Source organism: Mycetomoellerius zeteki, unplaced genomic scaffold, assembly GCF_001594055.1.
Source record: "Mycetomoellerius zeteki isolate Tzet28-1 unplaced genomic scaffold, Tzet1.0 scaffold140, whole genome shotgun sequence".
Classification (NCBI taxonomy): domain Eukaryota; kingdom Metazoa; phylum Arthropoda; class Insecta; order Hymenoptera; family Formicidae; genus Mycetomoellerius; species Mycetomoellerius zeteki.
In genome coordinates, this window is record NW_017256341.1 from 122,584 (window position 1) to 142,501 (window position 19,918).

Genomic DNA, 19,918 nt, shown 5'->3' on the forward strand with positions numbered 1-19,918 from the left:
AGCGGCGGCGGCGGACGCACAATGGACACGGCTTTCTCGTCGGCCTTGCCGGACGGCAGCGCGATTTTCCTCGAGAAAGAGATGTCGACGACGAACGACGGACGAGGCGGTTGGAAACGCGAGAAAAGCGGCCACGGGGAACAGATTGACGACGGACAATCGGCGACCGGATCCGGAACACCGAAAGCTTTCACCGGAGCGACACGAAGAGAGAGCTCTCGACAAATATCTACGGTAAATTCACCCTTTCGACTGATCGGCCGCCGGTCGCTGACGCGACTTTTATACGGGCGATCCCACCTCGCGGATACCCCGCCACTCCCTTCGCCGCACGTCGCCACCGGTCGACCGCCTAGCAACATCGCCTACGTGACGTTTCGGCAATACGCCGCACTTCGGCCGTTTCCGGCGATACTCGCGCCGGCCTTCGGTCACGCTCGGCACCCCGACCGAGCGAGAGCGTGCGAGAACGTGCGAGAACGTGCGAGTGCGATCCTCCTCGGAGGGGATCTATCCGCTGTTGCCGGCGGTGACGACGGTACATCGAGTTTTTTTTCACCCACGATGCTCGTTTTGTTTTTCTTCTCTTTCTCCCTTCCCTTTTCTCTCTCTCTCTCTCTCTCTCTCTCTCTCTCTTCCCCTTGCCTACTCTCATCTCTCGTCGACGTGCATTACGTCGCGCAACCTTTTATCGCGGCTTTTAACGCCGCGACGAGACGCGCGTATTAAACCGCAGGTGAAATTACTGCCCTTCGCCCGGTAGCGGGTTTTTTTAAGCGTAGGCGATTTAGGTAAAATTCGAGAGATCCGCGCTCCCGATGTAAAAAGACGGAGAGCGTACACACCTCCTTTCTGGCTACATCCCGGAGGGGAGAAAAACCTGTTTTAGAAATTCAGAATGAGGTGTTGTGTTTTGCTGTGGGGCGCGGGATCAGCTGACCCTGGCTGTAGCGAAGGTTATGATAAAAAGTCGTCACGACAGAATCACGATTTAAAAAAAAAAAACAAAACTTTGACAAGAATTTCGATTAAAAAAAAACTTATCTAAGGACGTAGACAAATGACAAATCAAAGAGAAAATATAGAACTCGCAACAGCTAATTGTGAAAACTGCGCATTGCATAGGATTTCCAATTGTGTTAAGATTCGCAATTTTTAAGTCTTTTTTATGACGAGAATTTCGATAAGAAACTCATATTTTAATGATGTAGACAAACGATGAATCAAAAAGAAAATATAGAACTCGTAAAAGTTGATTGTAAAAATCACACATTACGTAAGATTTCCAGATTGTGTTAAGAATCACGATTTAAAAGTCTTCTTTTGACAAGAATTTTAATAAGAAACTCGTATTTAAGGACGTAGATGATTGACAAATCAAAAAGGAAATATAAAATTCGTAAAGGCTGGTTGTGAAAATTGTACACATTGCGTAAGATTTCTGATTATGTTAAGAATCACTATTTAAAATAGTTTTTTTTATTTTAAGAATTTCGATAAGAAACTTGTATTTAAAAATATAAGTAGAGACAAATGACACATCGAAAAGAAAATATAAAACTTGTAAAGGCTGATTGTGAAAATCGTATGCATTGCGTAAGATTTCTATTTATGTTAAGAATCACGATTTAAAATAGTTTTTCTTTTTACGAGAATTGTCGTGTTATCTGCCCTGAAACCCCTTTTCGTTTTGAGGCTGTTAGAGTACTTCGGTGAAATGTAGTAAGTATTGAAGGGTTTTCGGGGTCGCTGATTCCGAATCCAAACCTCAAATTTGAAAATTCAAAATCTGAACCAATATGGCGAACGAAAACGTTAAAAGTCGCCCGATTTCGGCGAAATGTAACGTTGGAGGGTTTTCGTAGAGACGGATTTCGATTGTGAACTTAAAATTTGAAATTGAAAAATGCCTGATCCAATCTGTCGGACGTAAAGGGTTTTCAGATACATTTATTCCGATTAAAAACTTAAAATCTGAAAGAAAAAACTATTAATAAGTTTTTTGTCTGTATTCAAAATTTACGTAAATATGTCACATAATGTAAGCATAAAGGGTCAACGATTGAAATGCCTTGAAATGAAATGATTTTCTTCCATCACAAAAAGACCATTCACAACAATTGAAACATTTTGTTAGGTATTCATGTCAATTTAATATGAACCATTGTACAGATCAGTTTGTAAGAATGAAGATAAACCTAAGGTTGCTTGAGGTCAGCGACGTCTGTCTAGCTGGTCCCCCACTTAACAAAATCTTAATGTATAAATTATAAAATAATAATGCGCTATTTATGCGCTTTCAAAATCCGCAGGAAAAAATTTTTGCACTTACTTCGTTTAGCTAAAAAAAAAATTTTTTTCTAATTTTTTTTTAGACAAACGGAATGAGCGCAAAAGTTTTTTCTTGCAGATTTTGAAAGCGCATAAATAGCGCATTATTATATAATTTATTCATTAAGATTTGTTTAAGTGGGGGAGCCAGCCAGGTAGACGTAGGTCAACGCGCTTGTAATGGGCTTGTATATAAAAAAGAAAATGTAGAACTCGATATAAAGACTGATTATGAAAATGTGTGAAAACCGTTCGCATTGCATAAGATTTCTAATTATGTTTAAGATTTCTAACCATTGCAGAAATTTAATACTAATACTGGCTAATTAATCATTTTTTTCCAGTATTAAAATTACTGTTAACAATATTTTTAATACTCAAAATAAATGATTAATTGACCATCAAATTTAAATTTCTATAAAGGAATTGTATTAAGAATCACGATTAAAAAAAAAACTTTTTGACGAGAATAGTTAAAAAATTTCGATAAGAAACATATATTTAAGCACGAATAATAAATATGAAAAAAAATGTAGAAGTCGATAAAAGCTGATCGTAAAAATCGTATTGCGTAAGACTTCCAATTGTGTTAAGAAGCGTTTGCTCACGGCTACGCTTGATCTAAGCAAGCTCTACTACCGGTCTCACGAAAAGCATTTCGAACGTTGATTCACTCGACGCGATATATTTATTTTATCGCTCATAAAGAATCCATACTTTTTTAATCGTACTGTTTTTTTTTTACTGTCACTCAATACGCGATTTATCATTACTCCTCTTTTTTTTAGACGAGTAATATCCGATTCGACACGCCATTTCGTGTCGATTTATTCCGATATCACTCTATTTTTCCATCCGTAAGTCGCCCCGTCACGTTCGTTACGAAACGGAGAAAATGTTGTTTCCTTTCGTCGACGAGAATTATTTTTCGCACGTTGACAAATAAGTCGTACGTGATAAGTGTCTTTTTTTTATCGGCCTCTAATCCGGAGGACACGTTGGGTCGCACGCGAGAGGAGGATTTATGTAACGAGAGTTACAAGATTAGCGCGCTCGTGCCGTTTACGGACGCCGTTAGTTTTAATACAAAGACGGTCACGTTCGGACAATAGATCTGACCGAGATGTATTCGGAGTATAAAAGCTTCATATTCGCGGGAGTTACGCGCTCGGGCGAGAAACCGCCGCGATTATGGAAATCGCGGGATGAGAGCTATAGATAAATGGATTACTGAACGCGAGAACGGTGTATGACAGAGGAAAGAATTATCTTTTTGTACATCTCGACTTCAAAACAAATTATGAGTAATTCTCTTAGGAGCACTCGAGATAAACGCGTTGAAGATAATAATCTTCCTGTTTTTATTCTCTTTCTCTCTCTCTCTCTCCTCGATTTATCCGTTATCTCGATATATTTCGCGATTCTTGGAGTGAATTTTAAATTAAAGAATATGAGAAAGTGGCCGGATGCTAAACAGGGAATAGAGTTATCTTTTTATACATCTTGACTGCAAAACAAATTATAAATAATTCTCTTAGAAGCACTCGAGATAAACGCATAGAACATAATAATCTTTCTGTTTATTCCTCGGCTTATCCGTTATTTCGATATGCTTCGCGATTCATCGCGTGAATTTTAAATTGACGAATATGAGAAAGCGACTAGGTGCTAAACAGGGAACGAGGTAATAGAATTATCTTTTTATGCACATCTCGATTTCAAAACAAATTATAAGCAATTCTTTTAGAAGCACTCGAAATAAACGCGTTGAAGACAATCTTCCTGTTTATCCGATATTTTTTTCATCTCCACGAGTTGACAAAAATATATCGAAATAATGGATAAACTCCTTAAATTTTAGATTGACGAATACGAGAAAGCTACCGAACACGCGAAATACAATAGAAATACAATAGACACGTAAAATACAATAGAAATCTAGGGAATGATTGAACAATTTTGATCGGAATTCATTCCGAATAATTCCAGGAAATATATTAAACACGCGAAGGAGTAGCGAACACCTGTGACTCCAAGGGTCTTCGTGGATGAAATACTACAGGGGCCCAACAATACCGGATCACCGGTCCTAAGAATCTGTGACAAGCCGAAAATTCGAAAACCTGCCTGACAGGTCCGGCTGATCTATAATAAATTCAGAGTTCCCAGCGACCCAAAAAATCCGTCGAATGAAATGTCCGCAGATTCAAATCATTGTTGAGAGGATCAACAAACGTGATCGCGTATCGCGTTTAAATCTTGTACGTATCTACGACGTATGTACACTCTCTCTTATCGCGCGTTTATAAATACAATCGCTTAATCGGTATCAGACAGATAAAATAATTCGCAATGAGATGTCGTTTAATGAGTCCCGAAACATAATAGATTTAATAACCCTTAAACCTTAGTTAGTACTATTTAAATATATATTTATTAAAATTTGGTAAATTTTTTTCAGTATATCAAATCCAACAAGCTAATTTCCTTACTGTTTAAGGGGTTTAAGTATTTCCGAGTGCCATGGTCCTATAAAGCCCCTAAAGACTGATAACGTTTTCCACTGGGAAAACTAATATGATACACTGGTACACACTGACAAGAGTATAATTGAATGCAAATCAATTCACATATTTCAGTGTTAATAAATAATTTAACCCTTTTAATTACATATTCTTTGTTGTCACGATAACGTTAAAAGGATTAAATTATTTATTAACATTAAAAATACCGATTTGCATTCAATCGCCAGTATTGCACCAGTTTTCCCAATGGAAAATGCTATGAATCTCGCAACGACATGATCGAACAATTAAGGATCAATTAAGGATCAATAATTTATAATCGAATGTAAGGAAAATGAAGTCTATTATTTGATTGTGAAGTCCTTACATTTGAATTCGTGAATAATCAATTTCTTATAGCTTATAGCATAAATTAACAGTTTTACTAGGCTAGTATAAATGATCCTTTAGGATCTATCCAGCCAAACTTGTATAACCGCGTAAACGTATGCCTGAAGAAAATTATCCAATCGCATTTTTATTCTACGCATGTAAAATGCAATTAGATAACTTCCTTTATACGTATACGTTTATGAAAGTTTGTCTGGATAGACCCATACGGATTTGCAGCGATTCCATGGATCCCTGCCTGCCTTCGCGGATGCTCAGGAACAACGAATATAGAAATCAGACGATTCGTAAAACGCAGAACTGATGGAACAACACGTCTGATGTAGATTCTGGAAAATAACATCTCTATCGGAAGTGCCGTTTTTATCTGCGCGGCCGCGAAGCTTCTCGTGCAAACAAGCTCTCGATAATGTTGGCCCCCGCGGCCTGTGCAATCTCAACTTTCGCATTATTAACTCATTCACGCGTCAATCAAGACACATTGATTTCGCGATCAGTCGCGAGACCGAGTCGCGAGACCGCAAGGGATACGAATCACGTTTCCGTAAATCGAGAAAGAGAGAGAGAGAGAAAAAGGAACCATAGCTATGGTTGTCGCTCCCCGCAACTCGGCCGATCGATCTCTTTGTTTCGCTTACGTGGAGGCAAGTACGTGATCGCGAATAACATGACGTTCGCGCTGTCTCACTCCTTCCTGTTGCAATCCTCTTTCTCTATTAAGTGCTTCTATCCCCCGCTTCTACCTGTTTCTCTTTCTCTTTCTCTCTCTCTCTCATTCTTTCTTTGTCTCCCACTCTCTTTCTCTCTTCATATCTCTTACTTCTTTTTATCTCTCGCTCGCTCTCTTTCTTTGTCTCTCGTTCGTCTCTGTTTTTCTCTCTCTTTGTCTTGCTCATCTACGTGTATGAAGTTGGTCCCTCACTCTTCGAATTTTGGATTTTTCTTGATTGTGCCGTAAACCGCAACTCAATAACATAAACCGTTTTCCAAAAAAAGTTCGCGGCACAATGTGACACAAACGTAGCACAACGCAGCACAATCAAGAAAAATCGAAAATTCGAAAAGTGCGGGGCCAACTTCACACACGTCGCTCATCTATCTCTGTCAGACCTTGCCGGGCGATGCGCTCTCCGATTGCATCGTACATCCGACGACATAATCGAAGAGCTGAATTTTATTAAAAACCGGTTCGGCTGGCAAAAACCGAACGGACTAGAGGTAATAATCATCAAAATGCACCGTGAAGCCTCGGCTTCTTGTCGTTCTTCTTTTTTCTTCCGCGCGATCAGTATTACGTGGTGTATAACAATTACACGGGAGCGGCCTCGGGGCGAGCGAGCGCCTACATGCGGAGCGCACTAATCCGCTGAATTATCCAAGAAATTACGGGAAATAAAGGGACGTTGTCGACGCAAGCATCTAAAGGCGAAATATAATCTTCGCCTCGTGTATACCAGCGCTATACAACCATCTTACGATCGTTTGTGTGTAGAGATAAGGAGAGTCTGTTAATATTCTTTTATCACCAGAAACAGAGTGTTTCATAAATGCTGAAATTGCACATCTTCGAGAAATTCAAAGACGCGAAGGAGATGTTTATCGAGGAGAATTAGACCCTGCGGACAATGGAAGAAATATTAGAAAAAAAGAAATAAATATTAAATATTAGAGAAATAAAAAAATTATGAATCGAGATTAAACGTTATCTCTATTCCTAAGTTTTTTATTACTAATATTTATCTTCTATCGAGAAATTTAAAGACGCGAAAGAGATGTTTATTGAGGAGAATTAGGCCCTGCGGACAATGGAAGAAATATTAGAAAAAAAGAAATAAATATTAAATATTACAGAAATAAAAAAATTATGAATCGAGATTAAACGTTATCTCTATTCCTAAGTTTTTTATTACTGATATTTATCTTGTTCCTAATGTTTTCTCCATTGTACATAGGGCTTTAGCTTTATAAGACATTTTAAAAACGAAGAGTCATTGTTATTGTATTTCAATATGTTTTAATACCTCGATTTAATCTTAATCTTTAATATCCTCTTCTACGCGAATGTAGATTAATTGTAATCTACAAGAGGCAATCACTCGGTTCAATCTATTTTTATCTTTTTCTATTTCTAGCATTAAAAAGAAAGTAAAGAATAAATTAAATGGACATAATTTAAGCAGAACGTTCCATATTCAGCGAGAAACGTATCTCTTTGTGTCGAATTTCAGAACAACACAACAGCGTCGAGTTCGTCGAGTTCGCATGTCGATGCAAGTTCGTGCCTGTTTAAAGGCTAAAAACCACGACCTTCGCATCAGGCCTCCTCGATCCCACGCAGTGTCCCCAAAATTCAAAAAGGACAAAATACTGTCGGCACCCCAGTGCGTCATCCGCAAAAAGGCTATAATAGCCATCCTGGCGCGCGTCACGAACGGCCGTACGGCTATATACAAGCGACGTGATTAATACTCGGCCGATTAGCGACATTAATAGAAACGCGACGCGAACACGTTACATAACTCCGCGAGCCGGCGCGAGCGCGTAACATACACACGCACGCGCTCGCACGTGAGTGCGTTGCGTGTACGTGTATATATATATATGTATATACCCATATGTACATACATAATCGCGGCGTATAATCGCCGCTCTACGGAGATCCAGAAAAATCGATAGCATCGCGCGCGCGCGCGCGGGCTCTGTCGTTTGTAAACGCGTGTGACCGGCAAAGTTATAAATACGCGTAACGAGCGGAGTGAAACTCACGTTTGGCTATTGGGGGCTGACTTCACGCATGGCCACGCGAGCGAGAGACGCTCGCTCGTATATGTATGTTATGTACCGACTCCCCTTCCGCGCCCCTCCCGTTCCTTCACCTCCCCGGGGCCTCCCTATAGTTTGGAACGAGGGGAGCGACCAGGGGGCCTCGCCCCTCCGCGCCTTCTCCCCTCGGAGTGGTAACAGTTACAAGCGACTTTCAGCTGTGTGCGGAAGCACGAATAATGCGAGACCGGGTAGTTTAGCGCTTTTAGGTGGGTACGCGCGTGCGCGCGCGCGCGCTCGGATGCAAAGGCGACCGGCTCGGCTTTTTCCAACACACGCGACGATTCGCGTTGAATTAATTGCAAGCTGTGCACTCACACAATGCACTTTTATCCGCGAAAACGGCTCCGCGAAATTCACGACTAGGGTTACCATATCTGAATCACAAGAGAGAGAAGAGTACATTGTACACTTTTTAAAAAAAAAAATGATAATCCGACGGGGGAAAGAGGGGGTATAGATTTTAATTAAACGTATGTATTTAACAAATAAATATTGTCCCACGGTAGATTACATATGATTTTATCTGACTACAAATAATTTTTTTCACTACACATGAAGTAATTTGGTAAAATATACGATTTTATTATACGATTTAATATACAGTGATTTCTCGTGGTTGCATGTATAATTATCGGATTATACATAGAGATTTCATATGAATTTTATAATGATTTCGAGGGGATTCTGTCCCACGATTACATTAAGTAGTTAACCCCTCGATAATTTTTGTTGACAATTCTTGTTAACATAATTTTATAAAGATAAAATTTTAATTAATAACCAAAAATTTTGGGGTCTTAAAAAGAGTATATGTATTCTTAAAAGAGAGTATAGCTGGTAAGCCTACTTATAACTATGTGTGTCGACGGTCGATCGCGCAAAGATTTGCATCCTCGCTGAGGATTCTTTCTCTTCAGACTTTTTATTCTCGGTGAATTTTGATTTTTAACCTTTCAATGCCACGTATTATCAGTAAATATCACCTTAGGTGATTTCACCAATGTAAACTTAATTTATAATCTCGGTTCAATTTATTCTTGATCTTTTTCTAATTCTTTTCTAAAAGATAAACAGTAAATTAAACTGAAATTAGAATTAATCTTACACTGGTGGAACTGAATCTAACAGTAACATAGGATCAATGTCACGTTGCTATCCTCACACTCAAGAATGTAACTATTATGTATTATAATATACGAGTTATCGTGTTATATTATATTTATATTGTTGTTATACATATTACAATTGTGAAATTATGACACTGATGTTTTATTTTTAGTTAGTGTTTACTAGCGTCACGAGTGCAACACACTGTCTGTGTTCAGCAGAAAAAACTATTTTGCAACTGTTGTAAAATTCTTTAATATGATCATTAGTCTTGCTCTTAATTCCTCACTGACTCTAAGTGCATAAATCATATTGAAAAATTTTGCAACAGTTGCAAAGCTGCTGTTTCTGCTGAACGCAACCATTGTGCCTGGCATAACTTGATCGCTATAAATTTCATAAAAATGAACATATAGTAAAAAAACAAAGTTTTTTTAGACGCTAAATTAAAAAACGTAACGATAACTAGCAAATATGTATCTTTATTAATAAAAAAATTATACAATAATAAATTAATCGATTTAAACTTATCCGAATGATCAATTAACATCCGTCTCTATCAATGTAGATTAATTTTAATCTTTGTTTAATTTACTCTTTGTTCTCTTCCAATTCTTAAAACTACAAAGAAATAACTTAAACCAAAATTAAAGTTATTTCTACATCAGTAGAAATGGCTATAAATAAGCAAATTAGAAGCTAATACGATCGAGATCTTGCGTAACATTATTATGTGTTTATATGCAAATGTAAATTTTAAATACATCCTTCCGTTATATAATCTGCGCGTCTCACTTACTGTGCAGGGACTTGGAATGTAATCATAAAAAAACTGAAGCTGAAATAATATCACAATTAAATTGATCGTCGATTTAATAATGCTATTAGCATCTTGAAACATTGTAAAAAAACTTATTGCAAAAAAAGTTATAAGCAATAAAGAAGTTTCGAGAAAGATTATTTTTTTAATATATAAGGTATAGGTATATCATACTCGGAGTGACATTCACACAAGTATACATAATATTTGACTCCGTACATACTAGCGTCACAGAATTACTAATTAATCTAAGTAGGTACTTCTATTTTTACTTTAACTTGTTTACTTTGCCTCGATACAAAAAAGCACGTATTGTAGATAAAAGATAAATGATAGCTGTGAGACCAATCGAGAATTAAAACGCGACGGTACTGAAATTGAACAACGTTCGTCAACAGTGAGAGATAAAGCGGGAGTAGCGAGGTGGAGAGAACAGAGGAAGAGAGAAAGATCGTTTATAAAAACTGTTAAATTATGAAATCGTTTATTTAATCCGCGATATTCTCGATGGTTTCACTGTCGAAGTGTCATCGTGATAAATCGTTTGGCGTGGACGGGCTTCGAGAGACCACGATATTGCGGAAAGGAGTGGGTCAATGGACAAGGCGATAAAAATGCAATTGGAAAATATATGATGGAGAATCACTGCGTGCTGCTGCGAGAAACACTGTCCACAAATGTATGAGCTCGTAAAACCTCGCGCGTACACGCACACAGGCGTGCGTATGCGTCACGCGAGATTTTTTTCAGCGATAAAGCGGTTCGCCGTGTATACATCGCTCTACACACGTTTCTACTTTTATAGATTCTTTTTACGTATCTGTGCTCGCGCGCGCCGAGCTCGATGAACGAATCCGCTCTCGACGATCGGCAGAAATGAAAACAATAGAAGGAAAAGTAGAGGTTTCGAGCGCGCGTTGCGCGATTTCGAAGATTGTTGCCTCGAACAGACAATATTATATCCCGTACTGTTCTAAATAATAAATACATTCATAAATAAATATACGTCCTACATAAGTTTCAATTCCTTTTGTATGTTCAGTATTCAATACCACAACACTGCCGTACGCGCGATGGGGAGATCAGTTTTTTATGTATACAATATTAATATACACGGTGGATATTAAGTACTCTGAAAGATTTTAAACAAATTCTTAGTTACTTTAGAAAAAGCTTAGTTTAAAAAATGCAAGGTGTCAAAGTTGAAGGAAAAATTATTTGTTTTTTCCAAAAATTTCAAAAAAGAACCCACTGTAGTTGTTTTGATGAAACTTTGTATATGTTTGAAGTTTTATCAAAATAACTCGTGAGTGGTTTGCAAAATTTTTGAAAAAAAAAAAAAACGAAAATTTTTTTTCAACTTTGACACTATACGAGTATCTTTGAAATCAAGTCGTTTTGGACATGTAGTTAGTTTTTCGTCTTGAATTTATGTGAGAATTAAGTCGCTTAAAATCTTTTAGAGTACTTTTAATATCCACCCTATATATATTTTAATTTCATACATATACAATTGATTATACAGGGTGAATCAATGAAAACTCTTCTCTTTTATAACTGCAAACTAATTTGTGTGAAATATGCAAAAATATCCTCCACCAGTCTCCCTATAATAATAAAGTCTCTGAAGTCATCGACATTTGGAAACATTTTTCAAATATATAAATCAGTTAGTTATTAATTATAAAAAACCGGAAAAGTTTTCGTTGGCTCATCCTATAGGTATACATATATATAAAATATACTTGTATATAATTATACAATTAAGATTATATAGAATTCTGTTTAGATACATAAAGTGTATAATTAAATAATATATTTTATTATTATGTATTTTATATATTTTATATTTATAAAAATATTTTATATACATAATCGCATGTGTCATTGCATATAAAATATACAATTGTATATATTTTATACATAATCTATTGTAATGTAAAAATTACTGCATGATTTCATTAAACATTCGAGAATATTATCGATTTGAATAAATAGCGGCATCACAGAATGACGTAAATTTTCATGAGATTGCTTCGATAAAAGTAATTTGCTTCATAATAATTAATTCCTGTCGGAAAGCAACTCGGCAAAAATTTACGTCATCCTGTGATTTGATTATGTTATCGGCACGTCTGATTTGGGATAAAAGAATTAAAAAAGAACATCTTTAATTGCTCGCGCGCGACGGCAACGTTGCCTTCGTATTAATGATAAACATTTGATTACGTTCCGGAATGGTAGAAGTCGATTAGTGCATGATTAAAGATAATGGATCGGTTTTCCTTTGGTCGCACGGTATAAGATTAACAGAATAAACATATAATGATATCGATTTAAATATAGCAGTTATGATAATTCTAATCAGTCGACTAACCAGAATCATCTACTTATTTTTCATTAAACTTATCTCAATCTTGACAACTGATCTTGTATGTATAGTCTTAATGATAAAGAGGAAGCGTGTGGTTTGGCCGAGGGAAAACAATTGTTTTGCCACTCTCTCTGCATCAAGCATATACATATAATGTAACGAACAGAATCCCGAGGAACTTTTGTTAACAGAGGCTTTATTCTCAAAAAATACGTAAAAGATATACGCGTCTCAGTTTAACTTGATTATTTACTGTCATTTATCTTTTTCTAATTCTTCCCAGCCAAAAATAATTAGTATCGATCATTAAATTGATACTGATTCAACATCCATCGACCAATCATTTCCGACACTGCATGAGAATTAAAAAAGAATGAAGAAAATTAATTGAATCGCGAGATCAAAGTTAATCTTACATTGGTGTAATCGGGCCTAAACCGCAATCAAAAGTTCTCATTAATTATTAATTTGGCAAACGTCATCATATTAGTCATGCTGATTAATATGAGAATTGCGACGCGCACCGCAACGTGGCATGTATAACATTTGTGTGTGTGTGTGTGTGTGTGTGTGGGGGGGTCTTCATTTTATTATTACAAAAAAAAGTCTTCGTATCGTTGAAGTCAGAAAAAAGAGAAAGAAATAAAGAAAAACGAGTGAAAGAAAGAAGGTAGAAGGGAAAGTGAAAAGAAGGGGAGGAAGAAACGGCTATGACAAAGAGGGAGATCTCGAGAGAGATAGAAAAAGAATGAGAGAGAGAGAGAGGGGGAAAAGGAAAATATTTTCTTTCTTTAGTTATTTTCATAGATCTGTTTTTTTACACTTAAAGTGAAATAGATAATACATATTCGATATTCGTAAGTAAGAAAAAAGGTTCTAGTGCGGTCTATAGTGCAGGAATAAAATAAACATCGGGGCCCGAGCGTTCCGAGCGTCCCGAGAACTGAGAAGCCCGAGAAGAATCAACGTGGTGCCATCTAGTATCGTCGCGTTTAAACCTACGCAACAAACATGACGGACGCGGGTGCGGGCCGTCACCGCTCCGCGTCGCTGCGTGCGTCAACGCGCTCCCCCGCACTTGTCCTGTCAGCACCGCACGTCAACGTTGCGCGATCGTCGTCGCCGTCAGTCTCCGTGCCTCTTGTGCATGATTATTTCGCACGTCGGTCCACATTGACGCAAGGTAAACCACTTGACGGGAACGGGAGAGAACTCGAGAAGCCACGATCGCATTTCTCGCATGAGCACGTTCGACCCTTGCGCTAACTTTGCGTCGTTCCGCAATGGACTCGCGACTGTTTGTGTGCAAGCATATGTGCGTGAATGCGTGCGTGAATGCGTGAGATCACCTCCCGTCCCGTATCTCCGCGTTACCTTATCCGGTAACCAGGTGATACGCGCGATCCTCGCCAAAGAATCCGCGCTCATGCGCGTGCATGTTGCATGATGCCTGGTTGCGTGTTACTTATGTATGTATGTATGATGCATGGTGTGTGTGTGTGTGTGCGTGTGTGTGTGTGCGTCAGACGCGATTGTAAATCGCGATCCAGTTAATGGGTCATATAAATAATGCGGATCGAATGCCCTTTGTTTTTTGAAGGAGAAATTCAAAATAGAATAAGACCTCTATTATAAAACGTATGAAAACGATCGTTTGTTGTCAAGCCAAAACAGAGTTTTCAAAACGTTGAAGTAGCTTGAAGTACCCTATATGTCAAATAATACTGTGTAGAATAACATTTGATGTATTTTTTAATATAATTTTTGAGGCTCTTGTTCGCGCCGCTAATAGATTTTTTATATCTCTGAATTATATTATATGACGTAAAAATCCATATTTGCAATTCTGACTTGCAATATAATTTAATTCATATATGTTTATATATATTTCATACTTTTTTTATGTTTTGTGCTATAGTTTTGAACATTTTACATTTTGTATGATATAATTACACACACAAAAATTCTAAGGCCCATATTCAAAACGCGCTTTTATCTCTGAAATTCTATAATATGCGTGACGTAAAGTATAGTATGTTAGTGCGCTAATATCGTTGTAAGCTCGTTCTGAATACGAGCCTAAGTATATAATAAAATAGAACAGCTGTTTTACTTTTAAAACCAAATTAAAAACTTATTGTAAAATGTAGACTTGTTTGTTGACAAAATACCTTAAAAAATAAGTCGTATTTGAAAATTACTTTTTGAAAGTTAAGTAATTGATGATATCTGTTTTTTTATCATATATTTGTAATTAGTAATGGCACTTGAAAAATCTTTGTTATTTAATTGTTGTTTTAGGCAAATTGTTGTTAGAAAATGGCAACAGAAGGCAATAGCAACGATCCCGAATTACGTTTATTACGATATCTGTATGTTGGAAAAGATTATCCCAATTACCAGCCTGGATATTGGTTTGCCCATCATTACTTTATAGTCAGGAATGTTCTAGCCATAGAAGAACTTGCTGAAAATGAGGAGAAACAATTGGTACCCATTGAACTGATCACAAAGGTAAAAGGCATAAATTGCATAAAAAATATTTACAATAATGGGCTATTCCTAAGTTATAATGTTTGTAGGCATTTGAGAGCAATTTAGTTACACATCCAGAGGCTCTGGTGTTTGCCCTTGCTGTTTGTTGCAGACAAAATAAAAGCGAGACCCTACGTCATGCAGCATACGAAAGTGTAAAAAAGATCTGTGCATCTACTCCAAATTTTATTCTGTTCGTTAAATTCGTTTCTAAACTATGCAGAGAAAAAGAATTGAATTACATTACACAAGGCTGGGGCCATGGTCTGAGAAAAGCTATTAACAATTGGTACCTATCTAAGAAACCATTAGATTTTATAGAGTGTGTCACAAAATATAAAAGTAGATATGGTTGGAAACACAAAGATATTGTCAAGATGGCTCATCCTTTAGGCAATTCTCCAGGTAAACTTACAAAGCCATGATTCATGAGGAAAGCACAAATCCATTACTATACTTGTTAAGCTTTATTAATCACTTTGTTCTCTTTTATATATAAGTTTTATTTTATTTTTTCACTTATATCCTTACGAATAATATTGATGATTATAATGATATTCGACAATAATACTGATGACTGGAAATTGTTTTAAATTTGAATAGCTATATTTATATAACTTGGAAAAAATTTAACAGATATAGTAACTCACATCGTGAATTTGTGTTATATCATAATTTATTGCTATAACATAATTATCCGATATTATTAAAAATGTTACTTAGATAATTAATTATTTAATAGAAAGTAAAGTTATACTGAAGTATGTGATACACGGCTTGGAAAAGACCAAAAAGGATGTGGCAACTGACCAGATAGAGGAGATACCTCCTAATATCAATGAACTACTGAAATACATGGAAGAGGTTGAAGATTTCAAACATTGCGAAGATGAAGTTCGAGCTGCTTCTATGCTGGAAACAAACGGTTTCTCATTAGATCATGTACCTGGTCATTTGTTAAAATCCAAGGAGGTAAATGCGAACATATGAAATCTTTTTTGTTATATGCAATTTATTAGAATTTGTAAATTATGTAAGAACTGCTAAGTCTAAGATCATAAAAAATGTAAATTTTTAACTAATTTTTAGAAATGTCATAAAGTTATATTCTATGTATTATTAAATTAAATTATTAAAGGATATATAGTGCTGAACTTCTAATAGTGCAAAGAAAAAAAATTGTCTAATTATCAAATTATCAAATTTTTAAATCATTTAATAAAATTATATATAGTTATAAAAAGAAATTCCATATTTTTATGCAATATAAATGATCAAAGAAAATTTTATTTACGATTAGCGTTAAAAATATGCATTTATCAAGAATTGATTCCTAATTTAACAAACTAATAACATTTTATTATTTTGTACATAGGTTTGGAATTCATTGCTAATATCAATGGACGTTGTCATGCTTCTAAACAACCTACAAAGGGTTCACAATCTTGGGTTTCTCATTACTGATGAACCAGCAGTCGAAAAAGTAACTGAACGACTTACGAATTCACAATACATTGAACAGAGTGCAGTTCATCCGGCATTAATTTTTATTACTCTCAAAAATTATCAATGTTCTGGAAAGTAAGTACGCAACAATTTTCAACAATGCTCTATATGATTTAAGTAACTTGAAACTTTCATTGATAAATATGCATTTTTAAGATGTCTGACCTATGAAAAGCGAAAAGTTCGAGAATTGGCAAAGAAATCTGTACCACTAGGATTTAATCCAAATATCAAAATAATGGATGCTCTAAACGAGGCATTCCATCTGTCATTTAAAGTAGGTCAATTTGATTTATATTGTTTCACAAATTATTATGTGGTCTAGTAATTATTAATTTAATTGATGTAAGTTATCTCTTATAATTATTAATATAATGATAAATATTGGCTAAGTGTATATTATGAATATAGGTGAAATGATAAGTAGCTTGAAAACTAAATGTTAAAATTATCTGTCTTTTAAAAAATATGATTATTAGTTTTTTATGATTAAAGTGAATTTACATATATGTAATTTGACAACTTGTTAAAACATTTTATTGTAATATAAAAATCAATGAAATTAATGAGAGAACGCTTATATTATTTTAAATAAATATTATATTATGTAGTCTACTTATTGTGATTGTAATAATATAACAATAATAATTATTACAATATAATAATTTTTACATTATAATAATTATAGAATATACAATCTACGAATTTGCGCTATTTAGTGACAATCAGCACAAATAAATTGATGGAAGTAAGCACTTGGCAAAATGGTAATATGACCGGCATCGAGACGGCTGCTTTGATCGCACTGATTCTTTTACGTTCCGAAGAGAACGTTACCATAGCGACGTTCAAGAACGTCGGAATTTATATAGTGAATGTCTACAAAACTGATTCTTTTGAAGATATTTTGGAAACCTTAAAAACAGCGCCTCTAGGAAGTTCCAATCAGAGTAAACCAATTTTGTGGGCCAAAAAACAATCTAAACAGTACGATGTCTTCATTAACATTATAGATCAAATATTGCAAAAGCATGATGAATCCCAGGAAAATATGATATCGTACAAAGAGCATCTAAACCTTCCTGATACAAAGTAAGTGGGCATTTCTATTTATTGAATTTGAATTTCTTAAATTAAAAAGATGAATTTCTTAGATCATCTAAAAATTTTTTCAGTATTTTTCAGTTACAATTTAATTTACTATAAGATTTTTATGATGCTTTTTTATTTTATTGTATTCATAAGTATAAAATAACAATTGATGATTAATATCATCATACAAATTGCAAGTATCAAAATGTATTTTACAGTAATAGTTTAAGTATATAGTATGCTATAATATAAATGAATATTAATCTATGATTTTTTCGCAGATTGGTCACTTGCGCCTTATGCTCTCCTTCACCATATCGTAAAGAACACTATGACCGACATGTCTTGACGATCAACGGTTTTGATGCTACCGTACCTAATGTCATTCAGGCGTTCGCAAAGGGTTTATTTTAGACGTAAGCACGAGTTAAGCTTCTATTGGTAAATAACGTCGATTTGAAGACGATTACGCATTGATTGCTGATAAAGTCACTCCAACACTTTTGTATTTTATTTTTACAGGAGATTCTTCAAACCATGTTTCTTCATAAAGTCGCAAATGATCAATCGAGAAGAAAATTTCATCGTCCTAAAGCATTGTTTCGATATGAAAGTGAAAAAGAAAGAAGCATATGGCAGTTTTGGAAGTCAGTGATGAGAATTTATCTGGTTAGAACAGATTTTTCTTCAAAACTGAGTTTGATTAATGATACACTAATGCAGAACGTGAGCGATGATAGAGGAAAGTTACAGAAAGAGCTTTCAGAAATTACTTAACATAGTGCCGAATTTTGGAATTCAAACTGTCTCACCTTTTTCGTCAGTTCCAAACATCGGCTTTTTTGCATATCCATGACTGAATCAAATTATATTTAATTTTGCTATCTGTTAATTTTTTTGAGATATATCCAACAGAGACAGTATACTTTTTAAAACATACTGCAAATAGAGAGGTAAACGATGAAGGTGATTGAGAAAAGTGATCGTGCACTATAATTGGCATGTAGATGGTAATATTAATATTTACTACATGTTCTTAGTGTTAGGAAAGAGCTGTGTAGCATTTTCCCTTTTTGTTGATAAAATGATTAGGTATTTTTTTACTCCTATTCGGATTTATGACGATACGATTCAAATAACTCGGCAATTTTATTTTTAGCAAACATTAACACAGTATCGTATCGATCCGATTATATAAGCAATATATAGATTAGTTATGGACTATTTTTTATTACACTGTTGCACATGAAATCTCAGTTTTATGTTAATTATTTTTTGAGATATTCATTTAATTATAGTCCCTTTTCTCTCTCCATTCATATTTTAATATTATATATATAAATTTGTACGTCTAAATCAAGTTTAAAAAAATCATATACTATATGCAAAGCATGATTTGTTTAACATTTAAAGCTGTCGGGTGTTTTACTATTTAAATCGCAGTTTTAAAAGAGATTTTCTTTTATTTGATATATAATTATCGTAATACATTATAATGTCGTTCTTATAAACTAATAGTCTCAAACTCATGTACTCGCGCGGTACGCACGCACCCCCCCACTCCACCCTCCCACACCACGCACACACACATGCACGCACGTACATACACAAGTCTTTATCTCCCCATCTTCCGAAAAACTAAAAACTCCTGTAATTGCCTCTGCCTAAAAACTCAGTGCGATCTGCGAAAGCTAGTTAAGATTCTGCCATAAACATTTATTAAAATTAATTCCTCTTTGTCTCCTAGTTTTATAAAGATACAGAGAATTGCTTAAGTAACTCGTAACTTAAATCTTACTTAATTTTTAATGTTTATAGGAACGATCTGCTATTGTTATTTTGTTTTTAAAATAGATTTCGCAACTATAAAACTTTGAAAACTCGAAGTTTCATATGCAACCGTAACAATCTTATTTTGAAAACTAGGAAAAAGGAGTACAATTCAATAGTCCTATGTTTCAGTAGTGCATTACGCAGCGAAAAAGTTTAGGATAAGACTGCATAGCGGATACGAAAACGCGTATCTCAAGTAACATACGGTGCATTTTTTGACTAATGGTAAAAAAATCTTACTCTAATATTATTAATTGCTTGCTTGTTTCTGGTTGGCGGTGATGCTTCTTCGTAATAATGCGTATAAATAACGTGACCTTATTAAAAAAAAAAGTGACACGCTTCTGGGACCGGTGCGCTTCTGGACGGTTAAATAATAATCTAAAATAAGTAAAAAAAAAAGACAAAAAAAGAAAGAAGAAAGCGGAAGTCGTAGAAGACGGTGAACATAGGAACGTTGAAAATTTTCCCACTGTGATATGCATTTAGCCCCAAAGAGTTATAGACTTACATTAGTATAATTTTACTGTTACTATCTCATATTTGCCATATCCAAAGTGAACGTGAGACAAATACTAA

General features: G+C 35.3%; 1 protein-coding gene across 1 annotated transcript; it reads left to right on the top strand.

Moving 5' to 3' along the window:
- Positions 1-13,450: 13,450 nt before the first annotated feature.
- On the top strand, positions 13,451-18,695 carry LOC108731860 (60 kDa SS-A/Ro ribonucleoprotein). The gene is made up of 9 exons (XM_018462389.1): positions 13,451-13,556; positions 14,675-14,887; positions 14,956-15,313; positions 15,651-15,880; positions 16,284-16,489; positions 16,571-16,691; positions 17,103-17,506; positions 17,788-17,922; positions 18,029-18,695. The coding sequence occupies exons 2-8, from the start codon at positions 14,693-14,695 to the stop codon at positions 17,918-17,920; spliced, it is 1,647 nt and encodes a 548-aa protein (XP_018317891.1). The 5' UTR covers positions 13,451-13,556; positions 14,675-14,692; the 3' UTR covers positions 17,921-17,922; positions 18,029-18,695.
- Positions 18,696-19,918: the final 1,223 nt, after the last annotated feature.